General features: G+C 42.6%; 1 protein-coding gene across 1 annotated transcript in view; it reads left to right on the top strand.

Annotated features, from left to right (window-relative positions):
• The window catches only part of NHSL1 (NHS like 1), a 261608-nt gene extending 240806 nt beyond the window's left edge, over positions 1 to 20802 (top strand). Inside the window, exons 4-8 of the mRNA XM_052646004.1 lie at positions 149 to 341; positions 4442 to 4573; positions 11979 to 15116; positions 15638 to 15770; positions 20067 to 20802. Of these exons, the coding sequence (XP_052501964.1) occupies positions 149 to 341; positions 4442 to 4573; positions 11979 to 15116; positions 15638 to 15770; positions 20067 to 20802 (4332 nt within the window). The remainder of the gene's footprint in view (positions 1 to 148; positions 342 to 4441; positions 4574 to 11978; positions 15117 to 15637; positions 15771 to 20066) is intronic.
• Positions 20803 to 21309: the final 507 nt, after the last annotated feature.

The raw sequence follows: 21309 nt of genomic DNA, 5'->3' as shown, positions 1-21309 counted from the left end.
CTTGTGAACCATTGCTTCTTGTTCCTAAATGTGACCAATTTTTTTCTTTTGGCTTGCTTCAAATCAGTTTAATTTTTTTTAATGTATTTTTAAATGTTTCTGCCAGCAATTACACACTATGGCTTCCTCTCACTTTTTTCCCCTGCAGTGTTCTATCTCTTCATCAGAAGAGGAAAGACTTACTTCCACCAGGAGACCTAAGACGCCAACGTCAAGTGACTGCTCTGACTTTCATACTCAAACCAACTGGACCAAGTCACTTCCCTTGCCAACACCGGAAGAGAAGATGCGGCAGCAAGCCCAAACAGTCCAGGCTGACATGGTTCCAATTAACATAACTGGTATGCCTTACTCTGTGGACAGGTTCCACGTGTTCTGGGAGAATGACTGTGGCTCTTTGTTTGGTATATGCTCTTAGCGTGTCATTCATACAACAGAGGTAGAGAGCTGTGGTCTGACTTCCTGCTCTTTGCTGAATGAAGGGAATACTAAAATGTATGTGTGTGTGCATGTCAAATATCTATTGCTTTTAGATTTATAGACTGTATCACCAAAGGTTGATGTCAGAGAATTCAGTGGTCCAACCATTCAGCTAAAGTGTGTCTTTTAATTGAATTGCCTTCTTTAAATATTTTGGCTATATGGAAATATCTTCTAAATGTGATCTTGGGTGAGAAAAAATGAGGTTTTTTAACTCATTTATAAAAGTGAAAAAGAACACATTTAATATTTCTGAATGATTTTCTTACCTTCTTATTTTCTCAAGTAGAAAAAGGGGGAAATTACTTGAAATAAAAATAGGAAATGTTTTAAAAATCTAATAGGATAGTGAAATTATATCTTGATCTCCATAATTTGAATTCTATAATCATCAAATAAAAATCCATTCCTTCTAAATATAAAAAATTTAGAACATGTTAGGCTGGCATATGAATATTAATTGCCAAATGTGAAATTCAAGTTCTTGCAAAATATTATATTCAGGTTTTAATCATCTGTGATAATTAAGGTAACAAGGTATGTAAAGCTCAAAGACAGTATTTCACAAACATAGAGAACTGTTAATAAGTATCAAAATTTTCCTGCCCTGTCACTTCCATATCCTGCAGAGAAGATAGGTCATCGGTCTGGGAGTGCACAAAAGGCAAAACAGACATGTTAAGAACTGGTAGCTTCAGACATTAGACTGTGTTCAGAGAAAACATTACTGGTAGTGATACTGATAATCAGCTCATACAAAATCTGGCTCATAAGGCCAGAACCTAAAAAAATCAGGTGATCAATAAGGATAAGTTTTCATAAAAAATTAGGATGAAAACTCATCATACCTTTGTTATGTTTCTGAGGCTACTGCTCTTGACTGCTGTTAGAAAGTTTTTTACTATGGCATTGATGAGCTTATAAGGGACTAAAAATATTTTGATAGTTATGAATTTTTTGAAACCTTACAGAAGGTTTAAAAATTACATTTAAAACTCTGTTTTGAATTCCAGAGAAATTTAATAAGTACATGAATTATTTTAAATTCCATGGACATTTTCCCACATTTACTGTACTTAAGCCTTGCAGGAATAGCAGGCATTTTAGTCCATTCTCTTTGCAAATAGCATTGATTTTTCTGAGTATGATTCTCATTCACCAAATCATACTTTTAAAAGTATTTTTATATATAGTTGTATTTCAGAACAAAGTGTAATGTTTAAACGGCTGTGTAGTTTCTGCAAGAAAATGCATTACATTATTTGCTTGATTAAAAGCCTCAGAATTAATATTGTAGGATTGTGCTATGAAATGTAACAATCCTTAATGGAATTCAGATAAAATGCATTATTGTGAAATTAGGAAATTTAAAGCAGAATAGATTTTCAGGAATAAAGAATAATTTACAGTAAAATACATTGGCACAACAGGAGACAGTGTCAGCCTCTGAACTTTATTCTCTCCTGTCTGATGAGTAAGTGGATATGAATTACATAGAGTTTAAAAGGAGGCCTTGAAAATGCCACACAGGAGAGGTGAATGACAATAAAGAAATGAGCAATACAAGTTAGGACAAAATGCAGTTTACTTTTGAGTGATTAATATTTTTGGAAATGTAGAAGGGAAGTGCCTAATGACATATTTATTGATCCATTTTCTGGATCTGTGTGTTTACTATACACACATACATTTCATAGAGAAATAGTTTTTCTGATATTCTGGTATAAAGAAGCATTAAATTTGTTTACTTTTAGTGGTTGAATTGACATAGATTATACAACTCCTGGCTCTTTAAATGATACATTTCCAAAGCACTAGAAGATAAAATGTAGCTTCCTGTAGGGCGTTGTCACTGCTCATTTATTTGGGTGAACATTGACCTTCTATTTGGTTTTCAGTACAGTTCAGCAGAGGAAAGAATGCCAATAAATATATTATTTCAAATGCAGAGATGCTTGCCAGGCAAAGAGGAAGAAAACATTAGCACAATGAGCTGCTGGCTTGAAAATCGATTTTCTCCCTTTAGTCACAGGCCTGTGTCCTGTGGGAACTCGTCCTGTTCTAAGAGTTGAAGAGAAAAAAATGTTTAAAATAAAATGTGCATATGAGTATGTTGTTTAATCTGCCACGTGGGATAGCAGCTCTTACACCTAGAAGATAAATAGAGTGAGTAAACATGCTGAAGCAGTTCTTACAAACTGCCTTTGGGCTGATGTTTGAGCTAGCTAAATTGATTTCTAAGTAGTAACCCTGACGGACTAGTGCCATTTTTCAATGAAAAGAAATAATTAAATCCCTCTCAATTCAGTAGACATTTACTGAATAACTACTTTGTGTCAGGCATCGGGCTGAATGCCACAGGCGATGCCAGGGTGCATGATCATGGTCCTTGCCCTTCAGAAATGTTTAACCCAGTAGAGGAGACAGTCCTTTTAGGTCACAATGAAGGATGGAGAGTTTAGCACCAGCAGTGGTATATGTCTTAGATATTCATCCTTGCAGTTTGTTTTTTAATTTCCTTGCAGCTTGGGTGGTTTATCTTTGGTTTTTTTGTGTGTGTAGGAAGCAAACCTGGAGACTAAATGCAACTGTCTGTTAATAGTTTGTCCATTCTTAATGATTTGAGCCAGGAACATGTTTTTCCTCTGCCACAGAAAACAAATGAACCAGTGAAGTCCTGACTGGCCTCTTATAGGCTGTATTTGCTATTGTACATAGTGATGCATTTATCACAATGATGGTACCTTCTGGTGTTTCAGGGTTTTCTCTAAATCATTTCTGTTTTTTCTCCATTAGGAACAAAGTTGAGAGCATTTTCAAATTTACAAGCCCTCATCTAAGTTTGTTGCTTTTTAGGTGAAATGTGTTTTGACCATTCCGATCTTTTATCCTCTATTTTGACTAGAACCTTATTGGTTCTGTTCACAATGTATTCCTATTAAAATAGAAGATACATTGTTCACAGCATACCCACTTTTGAATGTGCATCAATGTTGCTAAAAAGAGTGAATGATTTTTAAACTTTTCTTATAATATGGTAGTATATATTTTGTATGTATACATATGTATTTTTTTAAATTCTTTTTGAGGAGAAGAACCATTTAATGAGGTCAATGCTATAAAACTTCTCTTCAAATGTCAAGTAATTTAAAGCAGACCAAACAGTAATTGATATGTTACTATTTTAGGGTATCCCATGGTGTGATAATCACAAAACTTACACACTAGAAAGAAAAAACTTCAATGTGGCATTCTGGGTTTGATTTCAATATACCTGTAATGAATTTAGATCAACTTTTGAAAAGTGATTAAGAAACAGCGAGAAGCAGTTTAGCTTTAACAAACTACAGTGCTACTGGGTCTCATTGTGATAAAAGTACGTTATCATTATAAGGCTTTTTCATTATCATTGTGTCTCACACCATAGTAATTACCACAGTCTATTCAAATTATGAGCCTCCTTGACTGAAGAAAAGTCTTCACCTAGGACTTCTTGATTAAGTTATTTGTTTCATCACATCGGACAAGACAATACTTTGGTCTCTGGTGAGGACCAGATGAAGCAAATAAATTCATCTCCAGCTGATGGAACCAAAATACATGCTGATGTAAAGTGTGGTTTTGGTGACCAAAGACTTTTGTGAAACACTTCCAAAATAACCCATTTTTAAAATAACACAAAATCACTCGTCCAATGTCTTATTCACCAGTTTGCATTTGCAAATGAGCTCAAGGTGCTTTCTTTGAATGGACATACACCCAGAAATTGGAAAACAGCCTTATGATGCTAATGTGCTTTCCTCCCTTTTTTGCCCTTCAGCATCCATTCATCATTGTATGACTGGCTAACATCATTATTAATACCTTCTTATCATTTTACAACAAGCTTCTGGAAGAAAGTGCATGGTGTCGGCTTGCTTGAAAATAACATTGCTTTGCTTATTCTACTACTCTGCATTAGGGGAGAATTTCGATCGCCAGGCCAGCCTTCGGCGGTCTCTAATTTACACAGACACTCTGGTAAGACGACCGAAGAAAGTCAAAAGGAGAAAGACTATTACAGGAGTCCCTGACAGCATACAGAAGGAGCTAGGTATGGCTCATCAGAACTGTATTCTGTTGCCCATCATTGCTACTCACCATTACTACCCTAACCTTATCGGTGGTCTTTGTGAAATCAATACATTCTGATAGCCTTTTGGTACCCCAAAGGATCAGCTTCTTTCCTGAACGAGGCACTGGGTACAAATCTTTAACATCCCATGCAGGTGATTTGTTGAATTTTGATGACAAGGTAAGAGGAAGAGCATATATGAAAACTATTGACCGGGATGATAGAAATTAAACAGTTATGTCATCATCTCTGTGTACCTTCAACAGTGGGCATGCCCACAGTAAAATTCACTTTCAGTTTAGAGCTTAAGTTTTCATGAAACCAAAAACTTATTCTAGGACTTCAGATTGTGAGTATGGACTTCATTAGTTATACTGACAATATTGGTGGCATTTTTTCATCCAACATCATTAGTAAATACCAGTAAAACTGAAAATGGTCATTTGTGTTGGATAATGCCTTACTGGTACTTCTGGTGAAACAAATTCATAGCTTTTTGATTTGGTATTTCTCAACATGTGGTTGAAAAACAGAAACCAAGAGTTTCTTTTGACTGGTGCAGAAGACGGTTTACTTCATTATTCACTCACCCATCTTCTTTCTGCTTATCTTTATATATACTTTGGATAACATTTTCTTTTCTTTCTGTATACATTGCCTCACCTGTTTTTTCATGGTCCAACAGGAATGTCTGCTGAGGCAGCAGGGACTTTAGTACCAGGCTGCTTCAGTTGGAATCCTGTCTCTGCCACTTACTTGCTGGGCAGCCTCAAGCTGGTTATTTCATCTCTCTGAGTCTACTTTTTTCACTCAAAAAAAGTATGGTTACTGATGTTGATGTTAATAGAACCTAATTCATAGGGCTGTTTGAGGATTTAATGAATTTATACAGGCAGAGCATGTGGTACCTGGTATCTGCCTGCCAATGCAGGAGATGAGGGTTCAACCCCTGAGTCAGGAATATCCCCTGGAGCAGGAAATGGCAACCCACTCCTGTATTCTTGCCTGGAAAACTCCATGGACAGAGGAGCCTGGTCAGCTACGATGTAATGGGGTTGCAAAGAGTTGGACACAACTGAGTGTGCACACACGCACACACACTACTATTAATATATACATATTATCTGGTATTGTAATTATTGTACCAACTTAATACTACCTATCTTGAATCTTGCCTTTTTCTCTTTGGTCAACCTGTGGACTTCTTTGCTTATAATTACTCAATATAGAGAAAACTAAGATCATGGCATCCGGTCCCATCACTTCATGGCAAATAGATGGGGAAACAGTGGAAACAGTGTCAGACTTTATTTTGGGGGGCTCCAAAATCACTGCAGATGGTGGCTGCAGCCATGAAATTAAAAGATGCTTCCTCCTTGGAAGAAAAGTTATGACCAACCTAGACAGCATATTAAAAAGCAGAGACATTACTTTGCCGACAAAGGTCTGTCTAGTCAAAGCTATGGTTTTTCCAGTAGTCATGTATGGATGTGACAGTTGGATCATAAAGAAAGCTGAGCACCCAAGAGTTGATACTTTTAAACTATACTGTTGGAGAAGACTCTTGAAAGTCTCTTGGACTGCAAGGAGATCCAACCAGTCCATACTAAAGAAGATCAGTCCTGAATATTCATTGGAAGGACTGATGCTGAAGTTGAAACTCCAGTACTTTGTCATCTGATGCAAAGAACTGACTCATTGGAAAAGACCCTGATGCTGGGAAAGATTGAAGACAGGAGGAGAAGGGGACGACAGAGGATGAGATGGTTAGAATGGCATCACCAACTCAATGGACATGAGTTTGAGTGAACTCCGGGAGTTGGTGATGGACAGGGATGCCTGACGTGCTACATTCCATGGGGTCACAAAGAGTCAGACACAACTGAGTGACTGAACTGAACTGATATTTTTACTTTTATTTGCTATTGAGGGCTATACTCTAAAAACTCCAGATCATTACTTCTGAACTTTCCTATCAATGTTTTAGGCAAAATGAGTTTATCTTGCAATGGTAGTGTATGTTATTGCACATCGAGGTAGTTTCAGCTTCTAGGTGTCACAGACATCATTCCTGTGCGCTTTTTTCCTGATGCCCTTGCCTACATACATGCCTTGTATTAGGGAGGGAAGGCTTATTCTTGTTTACCTGGCGTTTTCTCTCTTTACTGCCATCCAGTTCTACAGTATGTGTTCTCTGCCTTCCGGACTGCAGCTACAAAGGGATGAATAGTGATGCTTCTCATCTGCACTAGGTAGCTTCAGTGACCCAGATGACAGTGGATGCTCATCTTACCTCATAACACCGGGATTTTATCATGAACAAAGGCCAGATTGCATCCACAGGATTTACAAAGGCTGCCTCTGGTTCATGCCCGCATATCGCCTCCTTTAGTGGCCCAGGCCTCCTGTATCCCATTCTTTTATACTGTTTTTCTTTCTCTTTTAGGTGACAGGCAACTAATTTGAGAAAAAATAATGTGTACTGGTATGTCTAGCAGATGTTAAGGGGCTAATTTCTTATAGTACTCAGGTAACATTTATATTTGACTGCTCTTTTAGGAGATGTCTTAACCTAAAAAAGTAACTTTATAGACAGCTGTTTGTAAGATAACAAGGTTGATGTTTCTGGGTAGGCTACATTTTAAGTGACTTTCCAATCAAAATGAGTAGGTTTTGGATGGCTTTGTGCCCAGAGTATAAGAATAGTTTGGCCCGGATAAAACAGACATAACACGTAAATATTCAATATGAATTGTCTATCTATCTGTCTGTCTGATTTCTAGAGCCTCAAAGTTATGAACTTTTAACACTTTTTTTTTTTTTAACTGAGCCAATCAGTATGGAGCCAGTAAATCAGTTGCCTCTTTGACCTTACTGGAAGTATCTGATCAGCTAGGTAAATCATATCTTCTGTAATTTTAATATTTTTTAAAACTGAAGATAGAGTCTCTGAGGCCCTCATTCATTTCTCTTTTGCCCATAACAGGAACACCACTAATACTGAGGCGAAAAAAAAAAAAAGCTCCCCGCGCATCATGTGTGTTGTGAGTGGTGCCACATAAGAAGCTTTTGGTGTCATTGCACAGTTGATGACATGACCTGGATCGTGGCTAGAGGCCAGCTGAGGCAGCTGTATCTAAGTTAGAGCTTTTTTTTTCTTTTTTTTTTTTTATAGACAATTAGACAACCCCTCTAGTTTTATAGATAGGCCAGTTGGAAGGACTAGTGGGTAGAGTAAGGGAAAGGGACATTTGAATACAGTGAAGTGAAATGAAAGTTGCTCAGTTGTGTCCGACTCCCTTTGACCCCATGGACTATGCAGTCTATGGAATTCTCTAGGCTAGAACACTGGAGTGGGTAGCCTTTCCCTTCTCCAGGGGATCTTCCCACATTTAGCAAAAAAAGTGGATTGTACCTTTCCTTTGCTTCATTCATTTGGGCAAGAGTTGACTTTGCCCTTTCTCCTAATGTTTTGTACTTATAAGGCCTCTGATTTGAGAGCTTTGTGCTATCTTACTAATTATTATCAAAAGTAGACACTTCTTAAGAATTAGTCTTCCTTAGATATAAAGTGTGGGGAAGAATGACTGAGTCAAATTAGACTTTAAAAGGATATGATTATCTGGAAAAAAGACATTCACTGGAAAAGATACAGCCTGTCCACAAAACACTGCCTAAATTGCTGGGACTTTCACTTTTAAAATCTAACCAGAGATGCTCCTAGTATTAGAGTTAATTGTGCTTAACGATATGCAGCTTCTACTTAAAAATCTGTAGTGGACTCTAGAGATTGGTCAGCATATAAAGTTTTAAAATCAGGTATGACATTTTCTCTTTAAAGCATATTTATGGTATGTGATTTGTTGCCTTCCATTTAAATAAAAGGACAAAGTGTCTTTTTCTTTACTCTCATCTTAAACATACATGGAATTGTATTTGAGCAACCTGTTATGAGATTCCATCTTTTAGAAACAGATAAGAAATATCAATAACCTCAGATATGCAGATGACACCACCCTTATGGCAGAAAGTGAAGAGGAACTAAAAAGCCTCTTGAAGAAAGTGAAAGAGGAGAGTGAAAAAGTTGGCTTAAAGCTCAACATTCAGAAAACTAAGATCATGGCACCTGGTCCCATCACTTCATGGGAAATAGATGGGGAAACAGTAGAAACAGTGTCAGACTTTATTTTGGGGGGCTCCAAAATCACTGCAGATGGTGATTGCAGCCATGAAATTAAAAGACGCTTACTCCTTGGAAGGAAGGTTATGACCAACCTAGATAGCATATTCAAAAGCAGAGACATTACTTTGCCAACAAAGGTCCGTCTAGTCAAGGCTATGGTTTCTCCAGTAGTCATGTATGGATGTGAGAGTTGGGACTGTGAAGAGTGCTGAGCCCCGAAGAATTGATGCTTTTGAACTGTGGTGTTGGAGAAGACTCTTGAGAGTCCCTTGGACTGCAAGGAGTTTCAACCAGTCCATTCTAAAGGAGATCAGTCCTGGGTGTTCTTTGGAAGGAATGATGCTAAAGCTGAAACTCCAATACTTTGGCCACCTCATGCGAAGAGTTGACTCACTGAAAAGACTCTGATGGTGGGAGGGATTGGGGGCAGGAGGAGAAGGGGACGACAGAGGATGAGATGGCTGGATGGCATCACCAACTCGATGGACATGAGTTTGAGTGAACTCCGGGAGTTGGTGATGGACAGGGAGGCCTGGTGTGCTGCGATTCATGGGGTCGCAAAGAGTTGGACACGACTGAGCGACTGAACTGAGCTGAAGATTATTTTGTTCATATATAACTATGTTTGGCTACTGAATAGTCTGTGTTTTCCTGGAACTTATCCCAGTATGTTACTCTCCAAGCAGAAAAGGACTTATTTAAAGGAATCTCCTTCTGAATAATTTTTGTTGGTTGATACTGAGAGCATTACTTTAGGCCTGTAAAGACTTTTTTTTTAATTCATACATTAAGCCTTAAATAAAACTAACTTGTAGATTTCTATCATTATTTTTATTACATGTGTCTTTTTAAAAGTTGGATAGATCTTGTAGTATTATAAGTTAAAGAAAAAAATGTGTAATTATTTTAAATAATTTAAGCTTTCATATTTATTTAAATTAAAATCAGGTAAATCCCATCAAGATTTTTAGCAGCAGCTGAGTGGACTATATTTGTGGTTCTATTTTTGTAATTTTTGCTACTTAAGATGGCAGTCATCTGTGTCCTGTAATAATGTCACACTTTTTGTACTGTGAAAATATTGAAGGATCTATTTCAGGAGTAGAATTTTGGTGATCCCTATGATAAATAATATATGAGTTGTTTTGTATATATATTTTAGAGGTCTTTAGAAAAACATTGTTATTTTAATTTAAAAATTGTTTTGAACTGTAAGTGGTGACGAAATGGCTATAGTCCCATTTTCAGAAGCCTAGATTTCACATGCAACATTGTTACCTGAAAGAATCAAGATTTTGTTTATGACCTGTAAAGACATTTAAAAATCTACCACTGACCTCATGTAAAAGCTAGTACAAAGGAAAGGAAAAAATAGGAAAGGAAATTTGAAAGGAATAAAATATAAAATCCATATCAGAATGAAATAAGGTGCGCTGAATGTTTGGATTGAACTGGTGCAAACTGATCCAGTCCTCCAAGTCAACCCTCCACCTTCTAAAAGCACTTGCCAGGTGGTGCTATTGGTAAAGAACCACCTTGCCACTGCAGGAGGTGTAAGAGAACCGGGTTCGATCCCTGGGTTGGGAAGATCCCCTGGAAGAGGGCATAGCAACCCCCTCCAGTATTCTTGCCTGGAGAATCCCATGGAGAGAGGAGCCTGGCAGGCTACAGTCCATAGGGTCACGAAGAGTCGGACATGACTGAACTTAGCATTGCACACACTCTAAAATACTAGACTGCAAATATTTGCACCTTTTGTTTTTCTTTGCTTAAAGTGGATTTTTCTTCTGTTCCTACCCTTTTGCCCACTTCCCCTTTTTCTGAGGAAGAGCATCACATGCACACGTGGAGTGTGAGTGTGCAGTGAGTGTACTTGGCAGGGGGTAGGGGGGGAATAGATTTTCTTTGCCAAAGATACGAGCACAAAAATGATTCTCCATCATCACAGTGAAGGGAATAGCTTTACGCTTGGGAACCGTCATTGCAGGGTGGCTTCTCCTGTGCAGTGGATTCAAGACTATATCGTGCTTTGCTGTTTGGATGAGCTATGCTGTCCAATCAGGGACAGGTGTCATATGAAGGCTAGTATAAGTGGGGTAGGGAAGGAGATCGTGGGAATCCTATCATCACCAGTGTCCTTACCCAGGTGAACAGTGATGCCTGTGGGCCCTTGTTGGATAATAACAACCTAGAAAGAATTATGGTTTCACTATTTTTCAAGATTTAATTGGTCCTAATGATTGCTATGCATGGATTTTTTTTTTTTTCTATACACTTTAAGTTCTTGGCTTCATGATTTTATTTTAAGCTTCTCTTCTTTCCTAGGTAGTTTGACATCTTTACCTACATGTAAGGATTTTTTTCATCCATTGCCCTCCCTCTCTTTACTGTAAACCCTGCCTCATGCTGCTGTTGCTGCTGCTTCTTCCTCTTCTTCTTTTTTTAAACATACTATTCTTTCTGTTTGGTTGTAAAGCTCCAAGAAATGAATAATCCTAATTGGAGGAAATGTTCACTGGATCGGTTCCTGCTGCTTTTTCCCTCTCCAGAACACAACAGATTGCTACTGAATTTTGAATGTCACTAACAGAGACAGATGATAATGGCTTAAGATGGATAATGAAATGTTTGAAACACAGATGGGCCTGTAAATCATTTTTTTCTTTTTCTTAGGACTTCTTCTGACATAAAAATTAATGTAATTCATGCTGTTTTATACCAATATCCTTCCTAAATGATACCTCTGTAGCCCTTTTGTTGAGCTGCTACATTCATCTGTCTTTGAGAAAGACTGTCATTGCTAGATGGATGTTCTGTACAGTCACTGGATGGGTGAGAGTCTTACCTTTACCAAAAAGAGATTATGTAAAAAGGAAACCTTCCAAGGAGCCCTCAGCTTTGTTCTCAAAGGGAGTACCTGAGAATTGCATATGCAGCACTTAATCTGTAGGAGGCTATGAGGTATATATGAAAAGAAGTACATGAAATTTATCATACAGGTCTTCATCTGGGGGCCATCAGAAACGACTTAAACTGTCACCTAGGTGCTTATAGGGAAAAAGAAACTAGGCCAAATAGAAAATATTTTTTTTTTCTTTTAAGTACAATACCACAGAATCAGAAGAGGGTGAGAGATCAAGGATGCACTCAGGTACTGATTTTTATTTTTAGGTGATGAGCTTCTTTATGCTTTCTCTCCAGCTTCGGGAGGCACTGGCCAAGATGATGTTGGTGGTCACTCGGCATACACCCCAGACCACTACTCTACACTCGGAAGGCTCGACAGCTGTCGATCTACGGGACAGCGCTCAGAAACCAGGGATTCCAGCTGTCAGACTGAGGAAGTGAAAGTCGTACCACCTTCAATGAGAAGAATCAGAGCCCAGAAGGGGCAAGGCATTGCTGCTCAGATGAGTCACTTCTCAGGCTCCTCTGGGAACATGTCAGTGCTGAGCGACTCTGCCGGGGTCGTGTTCCCTTCCCGCCTCAACAGCGACGCCGGTTTCCACAGTCTTCCCCGGTCTGGAGCAAGGGCAAATGTTCAGTCCCTGGAGCCACGGCTGGGCGCCCTGGGCCCTGTGGAAGACCTGGGCAGTGCTTTCCCCTACCAACGGGGTCACCCACAAGTAGATGAAGACTTCGGGCATCTAGGAACTGCCCCGAGGATGGGAACACTGTTGAGGCCCAAATCTCAGGAGCTGAGGCACTTTGAGGGTGAAAACGTAACCAGCCCTGCGTGTGTGGTGTCTCCTCACACGAGCTACTCTACCAGCATCATCCCAAATGCCACGCTCTCCTCCTCTTCAGAGATCATTGTGATTCACACTGCTCAGAGCTCAGGGCAGCTGGACAGTAAAATTACCAGCTCATCTTCATACTCAAAGGTCAGATCCAGAGACCACCTCCTCTCCAGGCAGAAAGATGGTCATCATTCGTCCAGTGCAACCACACTGCTGTCCCTCTGTGACTCCGAAGTCTCTCTAGATACACCAGCAAATCGAGAGAATGGGTCCCAGGCCATGGCCTATAACTGTAGAAATAACCTGAGCATCCCAGCCCACCCCCAGGATGTGGACAACAAGAGTGAGTCCAGTTATTCAGGAAGCCGGGGCCAGGGTGGTAGCGTGGAGCCCTGGGAATACAGTGCCTCAGGTAGTGGGCGGGCATCCCCACTGAAGCCACACTTGGCAGCTCCCGGTTACTCCACTCCTGTAAGCAACACGAGCAGCTGCAGTTTGGACCAGACCTCTAACAAGGATGATACCAGGTCTGTGTATTCAGAGGACCACGATGGCTACTCCCCTACTCTGCACCCGGACTCTGGACACAGACCTGGGGATCTGTGCAATAGTAATGATGGCTTTGGGAACCCCAGGCACAGCGTGGTCAATGTTTTTGATGGAAGAGCTCAGAGACACCAAGGGGACCGGTCCAATTGCCAAGACAAATCCCTTGCGCGAAGCATTTCTTTGAAGAAAGCCAAGAAGCCTCCCCTGCCACCCTCTCGGACGGACTCTCTGCGCAGAGTTCCCAAGAAGAACGTCCAGTCGAACGGGCAGGTGCTGAACGAGAGCCTGATTGCCTCGCTCCAGCACTCGCTGCAGCTGAACCTCCCGGGCAAGGGCGGCAGCTCACCTTCCCAGAGCCCCTGCAGTGACTTCGAAGAACCGTGGCTGCCTCGCTCCCGCAGCCAGAGCACTGTGAGCGCCGGCAGCAGCCTGACCTCCGCCACGGCCCCCAACGTTTACTCCGTGTGCGGGCTCACGCCGGCACAGAGCGACACGAGCAGCGTCAAGTCCGAGTACACAGACCCGTGGGGCTACTACATTGACTACACGGGAGTGCAGGAAGAGCAGGGGAACGCAGGCAGGGCCGGTCCGGCCGGCAGCGCAGCATCACCTGGAAGTGGGCCGGGCCGCCACCTCCTGGAAGGGTCCCGGGCCGCGGTACCCCCGGTGCTCGGTGGCACCGTCAAACCAAAGATCACGTCGCCGGAGAAGTCGCACAGAGTCACTTCTCCATCCAGTGGGTACTCCAGCCAGTCGAACACGCCCACCGCTCTCACCCCTGTGCCTGTCTTCTTAAAATCAGTGTCACCAGCCAGTGGGAAGGGGAAGCCCAAACCCAAGGTGCCAGAAAGGAAGTCGTCCCTTGTATCTTCAGTATCCGTCTCCTCCTCCTCCACGTCTCTTTCCTCGAATACTTCCACCGAAGGAAGCGGGACGGTGAAGAAGCTGGACTCAACGCTGGTGTCCCCGCTCGCGGCTGCTCCTCACGCCTCTCCTCCAGCCCCTTGTCCTGCTGACAAGTCTCCTTTCCTCCCTCCCCCGCCGCCTCTGGCCGATTTCTCCGAGGGCTCCCCTCTGCCTCGATCTCCCCTCTTCCCGCCTCCGCCACCAGAAGTGCTCACTCCCTTCTGCGCCCCCGCCGACGCCTGCTTTCCTCCGCCCCCCACAGCGCTGAGCCCCCCTTTTCTGGATTCATCTGACTCCCTGCCACCTCCGCCACCTGCCTCACCCGCCTCAGTGCCCCCGCCTGCCCCACCGCTTGACCCCAAATTGATGAAAGATGCCAGGCCTTCTTTCAAGAAACCTGGCCAGCCAGAGTCCTCCCGGGAGGCCTGCAGACAGCCTTCCATCAAGGAGGAGGGCAGCAGACTCCCCATGCCCCTGATCACCACCGAAGCGCTGCAGATGGTGCAGTTGAGGCCGGTGAAGAAGAACTCAGGAACCGAAGTAGCCCCCTTACAGGAACACGCATCTCAGGAAAAACGAACTCCGGTTGTTCCCCAGTATCATTTAAAGCCATCTGCTTTCCTGAAATCCCGAAATAGCATACATGAAATGGAGAGTGAAAGCCAGCCTTCCTCCGCGACGAGCTCGCTTCCGACTCCTGCCAAGAGCTCGACTCAGGGTCACCAAGACAGTGCAGCCGAGCATGGCCTCCGGAGTCACAGCCCGGCCGGGGAGGCGGAGGCCGGAGCGGGTGCCACCCCGCCCCTCGGCCCGTTGCCCAGCAGGAAGCCGCCCCCCATTTCCAAGAAGCCCAAACTGTTCCTCGTGGTGCCACCTCCGCAGAGGGATTTCACGGCGGAGCCCTCAGAGGACGTGAGCGTGGCATCTCCTAGCCCCACGAGCGCAGAGGCACGAGAGAGGGGTGCAGCAGGGGCTGGTTCCGATGATACCGATTCTGGCAGCTCCGTGGTTCTTGTGGGAGGAGCTGCAGGATCCGAGTCCCTGGGCAGAGTGGAAGCCAATGTCCCCATGGTGCCAGCCCCTGCGGAGGAACCAGGTGCCGGGAACGGTGTGGAGCGCTGCCTGCCTCCGCAGGACCCAGGGCGTGAGTCCGGTTTTCTCTTGTTCCCCTAGACCGTTCGCAGCTGAGGCGAGTAGGGCTGCTGCACGCTCAGGTTCAAGCCGGCTGCGTGTGGGCTCCCTGTGCCGCCTCGCGCTTAGGTTACCAACTTGGCATTTCTATGGTTTTTTTTTTTTTTTTTTTTTAATATCCAGATCTAAGGGTAGAGCTCATAGAAGGGCAGAAAATAGAAGGGGTGGGGTGGTGGGCAGCAGATGGAGTATTAAATAACTGAGTAATCCCCCCCAGAGAGCGGCAAATAAATGTTACAGCAAAATTTAAGAGAGATTCCGTTTCATCTAGACTTAACAGAAAAGCCTGAGCTTTGACTGTCATGCTTGTGTCGTTTCCCCATCTTTGTGATATATCAGACAACAGACCCTGCTGCCTCTCCCTGGGATTCTCACGTTGTCAGGAATGGCAGAGAAGCATATTTGGGAGCTTGGCTAAAGACTGAAATTCAAGTCATTCATGCATCTTGTGTCTGCCTGCTTGCTTCTCCATAGCTGGGGTGCCGGAGGCTGAGACAGCCAGTTCTTCCTCAGAGACCTGTGACTTCCTTAAGGACGACAGGGGTGATGAGGTGATGACCCCCAGGAGACCCCGGACCACAGAAGACCTTTTTGCAGCTATTCACAGGTATCCAAAACTCCTTCCTCTTTGTTGAATCTACTTCATGAGTCCCCTCTTTCCAAATCGGTTCTCAGTGTGTTTTTCTTTGTTGATGTTCTTACTCTCACCTAACTGAACTTCATTAACTTGCTTGTTGATTTTTTTAGTTTGTTTCTATATTTTTATTTCCCTCAACTCCAGTTTTTTTTTTACTCTGTTCCACTGATTTTTATGATGATGTGGGGGACAGAGGGTCAGTGTGATGATGTTTGGTTGGCCTTCCTCTTGCTAGCGAGAAATGCAGTGTCACTATATTTGACTGAATGTTTACAAGAGTTGGGTTAAAGTAGCCAGTGATCCGGTCTCGGATGAGGGATGCTGTGTTCTGTGGACTTAACATGCACAGACTAGCTCTACAGGACTTCTTTCCTAAGTGTTTTGTTTTATTGCTTTTATTATTTTCATTTTACAGAAAAAACTAGGTTTTTATAGTGTAACTTCTTTGGCTATTGAAATGTTTCCATAAAAGAATACATCTTTTTTAAACAGGAGCAAAAGAAATTTAAATTTATTATTGTATACTGCTGGTGCCATCTGCTGGCATCAGAAATTATTGGGTTTTTAAAAAATGTGGAGTAAATTTTTCAGAGTAACTGCCTGAACTGTTGTACTTTTTACATGCAATCACCTTAAAGAGTGATTTAGCACAATAGTTTTACTTGTTGCCTAATTTTTCTGGCTGTAAGCAGTTGAATTCTCTCACAACAGTGTCATTGTAAAAATGAATAAGATTGTATTTGTGCAAGTACTTTAAACTGTATGCTGTATAAAACCTTTCCTTTCTCCTAGAATTCTTTACCACAATATTTTCAGATAACTCTTATGAATGCCCCTGTGCTGCCAAGGCCTTATAGTTCCCTGAACCAAGGTCCTCTTTCTTCCTCCTGAAACTAAACATCTGTAAAATCATTTGATTCTCTGTGTGAGTAACCTGTGTCAGGAGTGTTTTCCTGGTTCTTGGAATCTAACTGAAGTGGCTGTGATCCCATGAGTTGGAAAGCATAGGATGTGCCATCCCTGCCTGAGCTTCCTCGTGCAAGGTGTAAACATCTAACTTGGCCCGGGGCAGGGGGGTCGGGGGGCCAAACAGCCAAGCTGAGGAATCAAAGTGTTTGTCAAGAATTGTATTCTTTACTTTTGGTTCCAGTATTGGTATAATGTCCTGACAGACGCTAAACACTGCCTCTGTCACATTGTCTGACTGGTCTCTTGTCATTAGAAATTTAAAAAGTAGCTAGTTATCAAATTATTCCTGCAAACAGGGGAAATGAAAAATGCCACATCCTTTGAAACCAACTTTAATGACACTTGTAGAGATTTACACAGATGTTTCTAACCAGAAGCATGCTGGACATCTAATAACCTCCCCATGATTGTTTTCTGAATTAAATGGAACCAATTGGAATTTAACTGTTAGGAAATTCTTCCAAGGCCTGACATCTTCCATTTGGTATGAGATGCACTGGGTTGCCAAATATGCAGACATATATATATATTTAAAAAAGCATCCACTGAGAAGATGTGTTGCTGGTTGCTCTGTGTACTGAATACTTAGTCTCAGGGACAAACCCAACTGTTGTGGGACCAAATTACTACATACTTTTCCTAAAAATATGTGAAAAATCTCTTCTACATTTTATTTTGGCAGCCCTCTTAAGGCACTAAAAAAAAATTGTGGTTTCTCCTACTAGGGAGTTATATCTACTGCAGATGCAGAAATTGGCCAGTCTGTATTGTTCCATGTACATATGATAGAAGTAAAGACTGAATAGGGTGTGGTTTGCAGATAGAAAGCAAGGATACAGGCTAATTTTTAGTAGATAGATAGATAATATATTAGCACACATAATAGGAAGCCATCTAAAGTCTTTGAGTTTTAGGGCTTTATTTTATATCCTTCAGTAGCTAAGCTAATAGTTTAAGATAAAGAATATCTAAATTGAAACACAGCTTTCAAATTTTGTAATGCAAATTAATTCACTTCAGATTTAAAGCCAGATGGAAAATGTAGAACACCACCTCTTGAAGTGTGAAGTTTTTATATTTATTGAAGTAATTAGTTTTTAAGCCAGTGTTAACTGTTTAAGCATGTTTTAAATAGCCATTCCTTAGAAATACACACACAGTGTGCGTGTGTGTGTGTGTGTGTGTGTGTGTGTGTGTATACACATACATACGTAGCATACATAATATGCCAAGAATTCCTATATTTAGATTTAATTGTCATTTTCGGGGGCAGTTGCTCTTAAGAAACAACAATACTTTTATAAATTCCCATCTTTTCTTCATTCTGAATCTACAATTAAAAGGCCTTTAATTGTAGATTTAATCAAACATAGCTATGGCTTATTATATGGATCTCAGATCACCCTCTCCATTTAAAAGCCCAACAAAAAAATTATCCTAAAACCAATACCTGCAAGTGATGAGCAGAGATGTCTTTGGGAAGAAACCAGAATAAATTGTGAGGTCATGTGCTCTATGTGGAAAGATAGTCCATCAAATTTTACTTCTTGTATTAAGCTGTGTGACTTCACCCTCTGGACGTTGATTACTTTTTCTGGCTGGAGCAATCCATCTAATTGTTTTCCAGTTCTGAAATTCTGGGATGTTATTGTTTCCATGGGTTTTGTGAGTGGGTCAGTAACTTACTCTAAAGCACTGCTCTTGTTGACAGTGGAGAGGACCATGGAACCTAAGTTTCATAGGCCAGTTAGTGCCATCCCAAAGGAGGTGGCATGATGTCAGCTCTGGTCACCCATTCAGCCTCTTAGCTGGATTTTTACCACTTCTGATCTTTCATTTTGGTGTCTTCTTGTTGGCCAGAAGCATGGAGAGGATCCTGGAAGCACCTAGCCCAGGGCAGCCATCAGAGGCCTATCCTCCCCTGTGCCTGGCTGTGCAGGACATGTAAAAACATCACTGAAGCCTGAGCTGATAGAAGGAAGGGAGAATTACATTTCCCTAAATGACACTGAAAGGTTTGTTAGGCACCTACTCTATGCCTGACACTTTAAGGCTGTAACTGCATTTATCGCGACTGATAAGCTATGAGCTATCTAATGTTATTCCTCCTTTTCCAGATAGGAAACAGGGTCAGAAACTTGCCCCAGGTCACAGAACAAGGAAGCTTTCCACAGTGGGTAAAGCCAGGCATATATGACTCCAGAGATCCTTTATCTCACTGAATCCTCACAAACCTGTGAGGCTGGTATCATCACCCGCATTTTACAAGTATGAAAAACTTGTAAACAGATGAATTACTGGTCCAGGATTACATAGTTAAAAGTTGCTCAGATTCAACTCTTAATCTCTATATTTCAGATACTATTCTTTCAACCTTTGTCCATTGCATGTTCTAGGATTTTATGGCAGAAGAAGATGTATAACCACATATTTTTAAAATACATTGTTTTCTTAAAGCAAGCTCAACCTGCACTTAGCTGAGTGATTCATCCCACACTGAGTGGTGGTTATAAAGACACCAGCAAGGGTCACTTGGATCATCTGCTTTATTTTCTGTAATTCACTCCCAGAAAACAGTCTTAGAGACAGGACAGTTTTACTCTCCCTGAAGGCCTCTCCTCTTTCACTCTCTACCCCATTCTTTACATTCTCTGGATCAGTCAGAGGATGTCAGTCAGGAAACAGGATCTAGTGTGGAAGGTTCATTCTTGTTTTCCGGAAAGTTGGATTTCTAGGAGTTGACATATGGTCCAGTAAGAGCTAAAGAAAACTGGTTTCATGTCAAACTCTAGAATGACTGAGAATGTAAAGTTAGCGTTGTCCTAGAATCTGAGGCAGGGGGCCTGTCTCAGTGTATGGGATATTCTAGGAGTTGACTTGTCTACTAGGCCATTCAGGTGCCAGCATCAAACAAGAAATGGAAGAGTAGAAAGAAAGGAAGGTCACCCCAATATCAGTCGCATGTAGAAGAGTGAAATAAGAAATGGCAATCATGAAAAGCTTTGGAAATGATCCTATCCAAAGTAAGATAATATGATGTTTGAGATTTATTTCAAAATAATCCAGTGAGTGTGGAAATGAAATCACAGTGACCATAAGTTAATACTTATCATAACTGGGTCATGGACACACATAGTAATACAATGAACTATTCTTTTTGCCTGGGTGTTTGGAACTTTCCATAGTGAAAATAATAGATGGTGGCCTGAATATCAGTAAGAGAGGCAGGGTGGTGTGTGGCCCACATCCAGTGGTCCACCGAGAGTTAACCTTCATCTTAATGTTATTAAATCTCAGGTCTAAGAGGAAAGTCCTTGGTCGTAAAGATTCAGACGATGATCATTCCCGAAACCATTCTCCCTCCCCACCAGTGACACCCACTGGTGCCGCCCCCAGCCTGGCCTCCCAGAAGCAAGTGGGGTCCATTCAGAGAAGCGTCCGGAAGAGCAGCACCAGCAGTGACAACTTCAAAGCTCTGCTGCTGAAAAAGGGGAGTCGCTCAGATACCAGCGCCCGCATGTCAGCAGCAGAGATGCTCAAGAACACAGACCCTAGATTCCAGAGGTCAAGGTCGGAGCCATCGCCAGACACGCCTGAGAGCCCATCAAACTGCTCCCCGAGCAAGAACAGGAGGGCTCAGGAGGAGTGGGCCAAGACCGAAGGCTTGATGCCTCGGAGTCTGTCCTTCTCCGGCCCCAGGTACGGCCGCAGTCGAACGCCGCCTTCTGCCGCCAGCAGCAGGTACAGCGTGCGGAACAGGATCCAGAGCAGCCCCATGACCGTCATCTCGGAGGGCGAAGGGGAAGCCACGGAGCTCGCAGACAGCACGGCTCTTCGGGCCCCGGGTGCTGTGAGGGGATGTTCGATGGATGGACTGGCGGCGGGTGGTGTGGATGAGGGCAGTCTGCTCTGTGCCGGGGCACCCGCTGCCCCGCTGGGGGCCCAGGCTCCTGGTCCGGCAGTGGGGCTGCCCAGCGCAGAGGGCAGGGGCCCTTCAGAACAGCAAGGCGGTCTCGCCGGGGATAAGAGTTAGGGGCAGGAAGCTCCCAGGTGATGTGGGGAGGTGTGCAGCACATGGCTCCAGGAAGCCCGACAGGTCCCCTGCCCTGCCTTGTCCCTTGATCCCGCTCAGCATCTGTGCTGTGGGCCTGGGCACCGCCAGCCTCGCCGCGGAGGGGAAGGGCTATTGAGGACTCACGTGGCACTTGCCCTGTGGCTTAAATGCAAGTAGAAGCTTAACTTCTGAAAGTGCTTCCTGGGGAAGTTTTTTTGTTTTTTGGTTTTTGTTTTTTTTTGCTAAATGCTGGGAATGTGTGGAGGGATGTACATGTGTGTGTGCATTCAGAACACTTTTTACATAAAACACACACACCACCACCACCACCAGCATGTACAGAAATAGGAGAGAGCTGTTAAGCTAGGTAGAGTAATGGAGCCTTCTGGGCTAGGTGGTAATTGCTTTAAAAGTATCATGTTTATGGAAATTAGTTCCAGGGAGAGAACCATTACTTCTAGCAAAGAGGGGTAGGTTTGCTGGTTC

This window comes from Budorcas taxicolor, chromosome 9 (genome assembly GCF_023091745.1).
Source record: "Budorcas taxicolor isolate Tak-1 chromosome 9, Takin1.1, whole genome shotgun sequence".
NCBI lineage: Eukaryota > Metazoa > Chordata > Mammalia > Artiodactyla > Bovidae > Budorcas > Budorcas taxicolor.
Note: the sequence above shows the minus strand (reverse complement) of the source record. Positions and strands in the feature narration are given on the sequence as shown.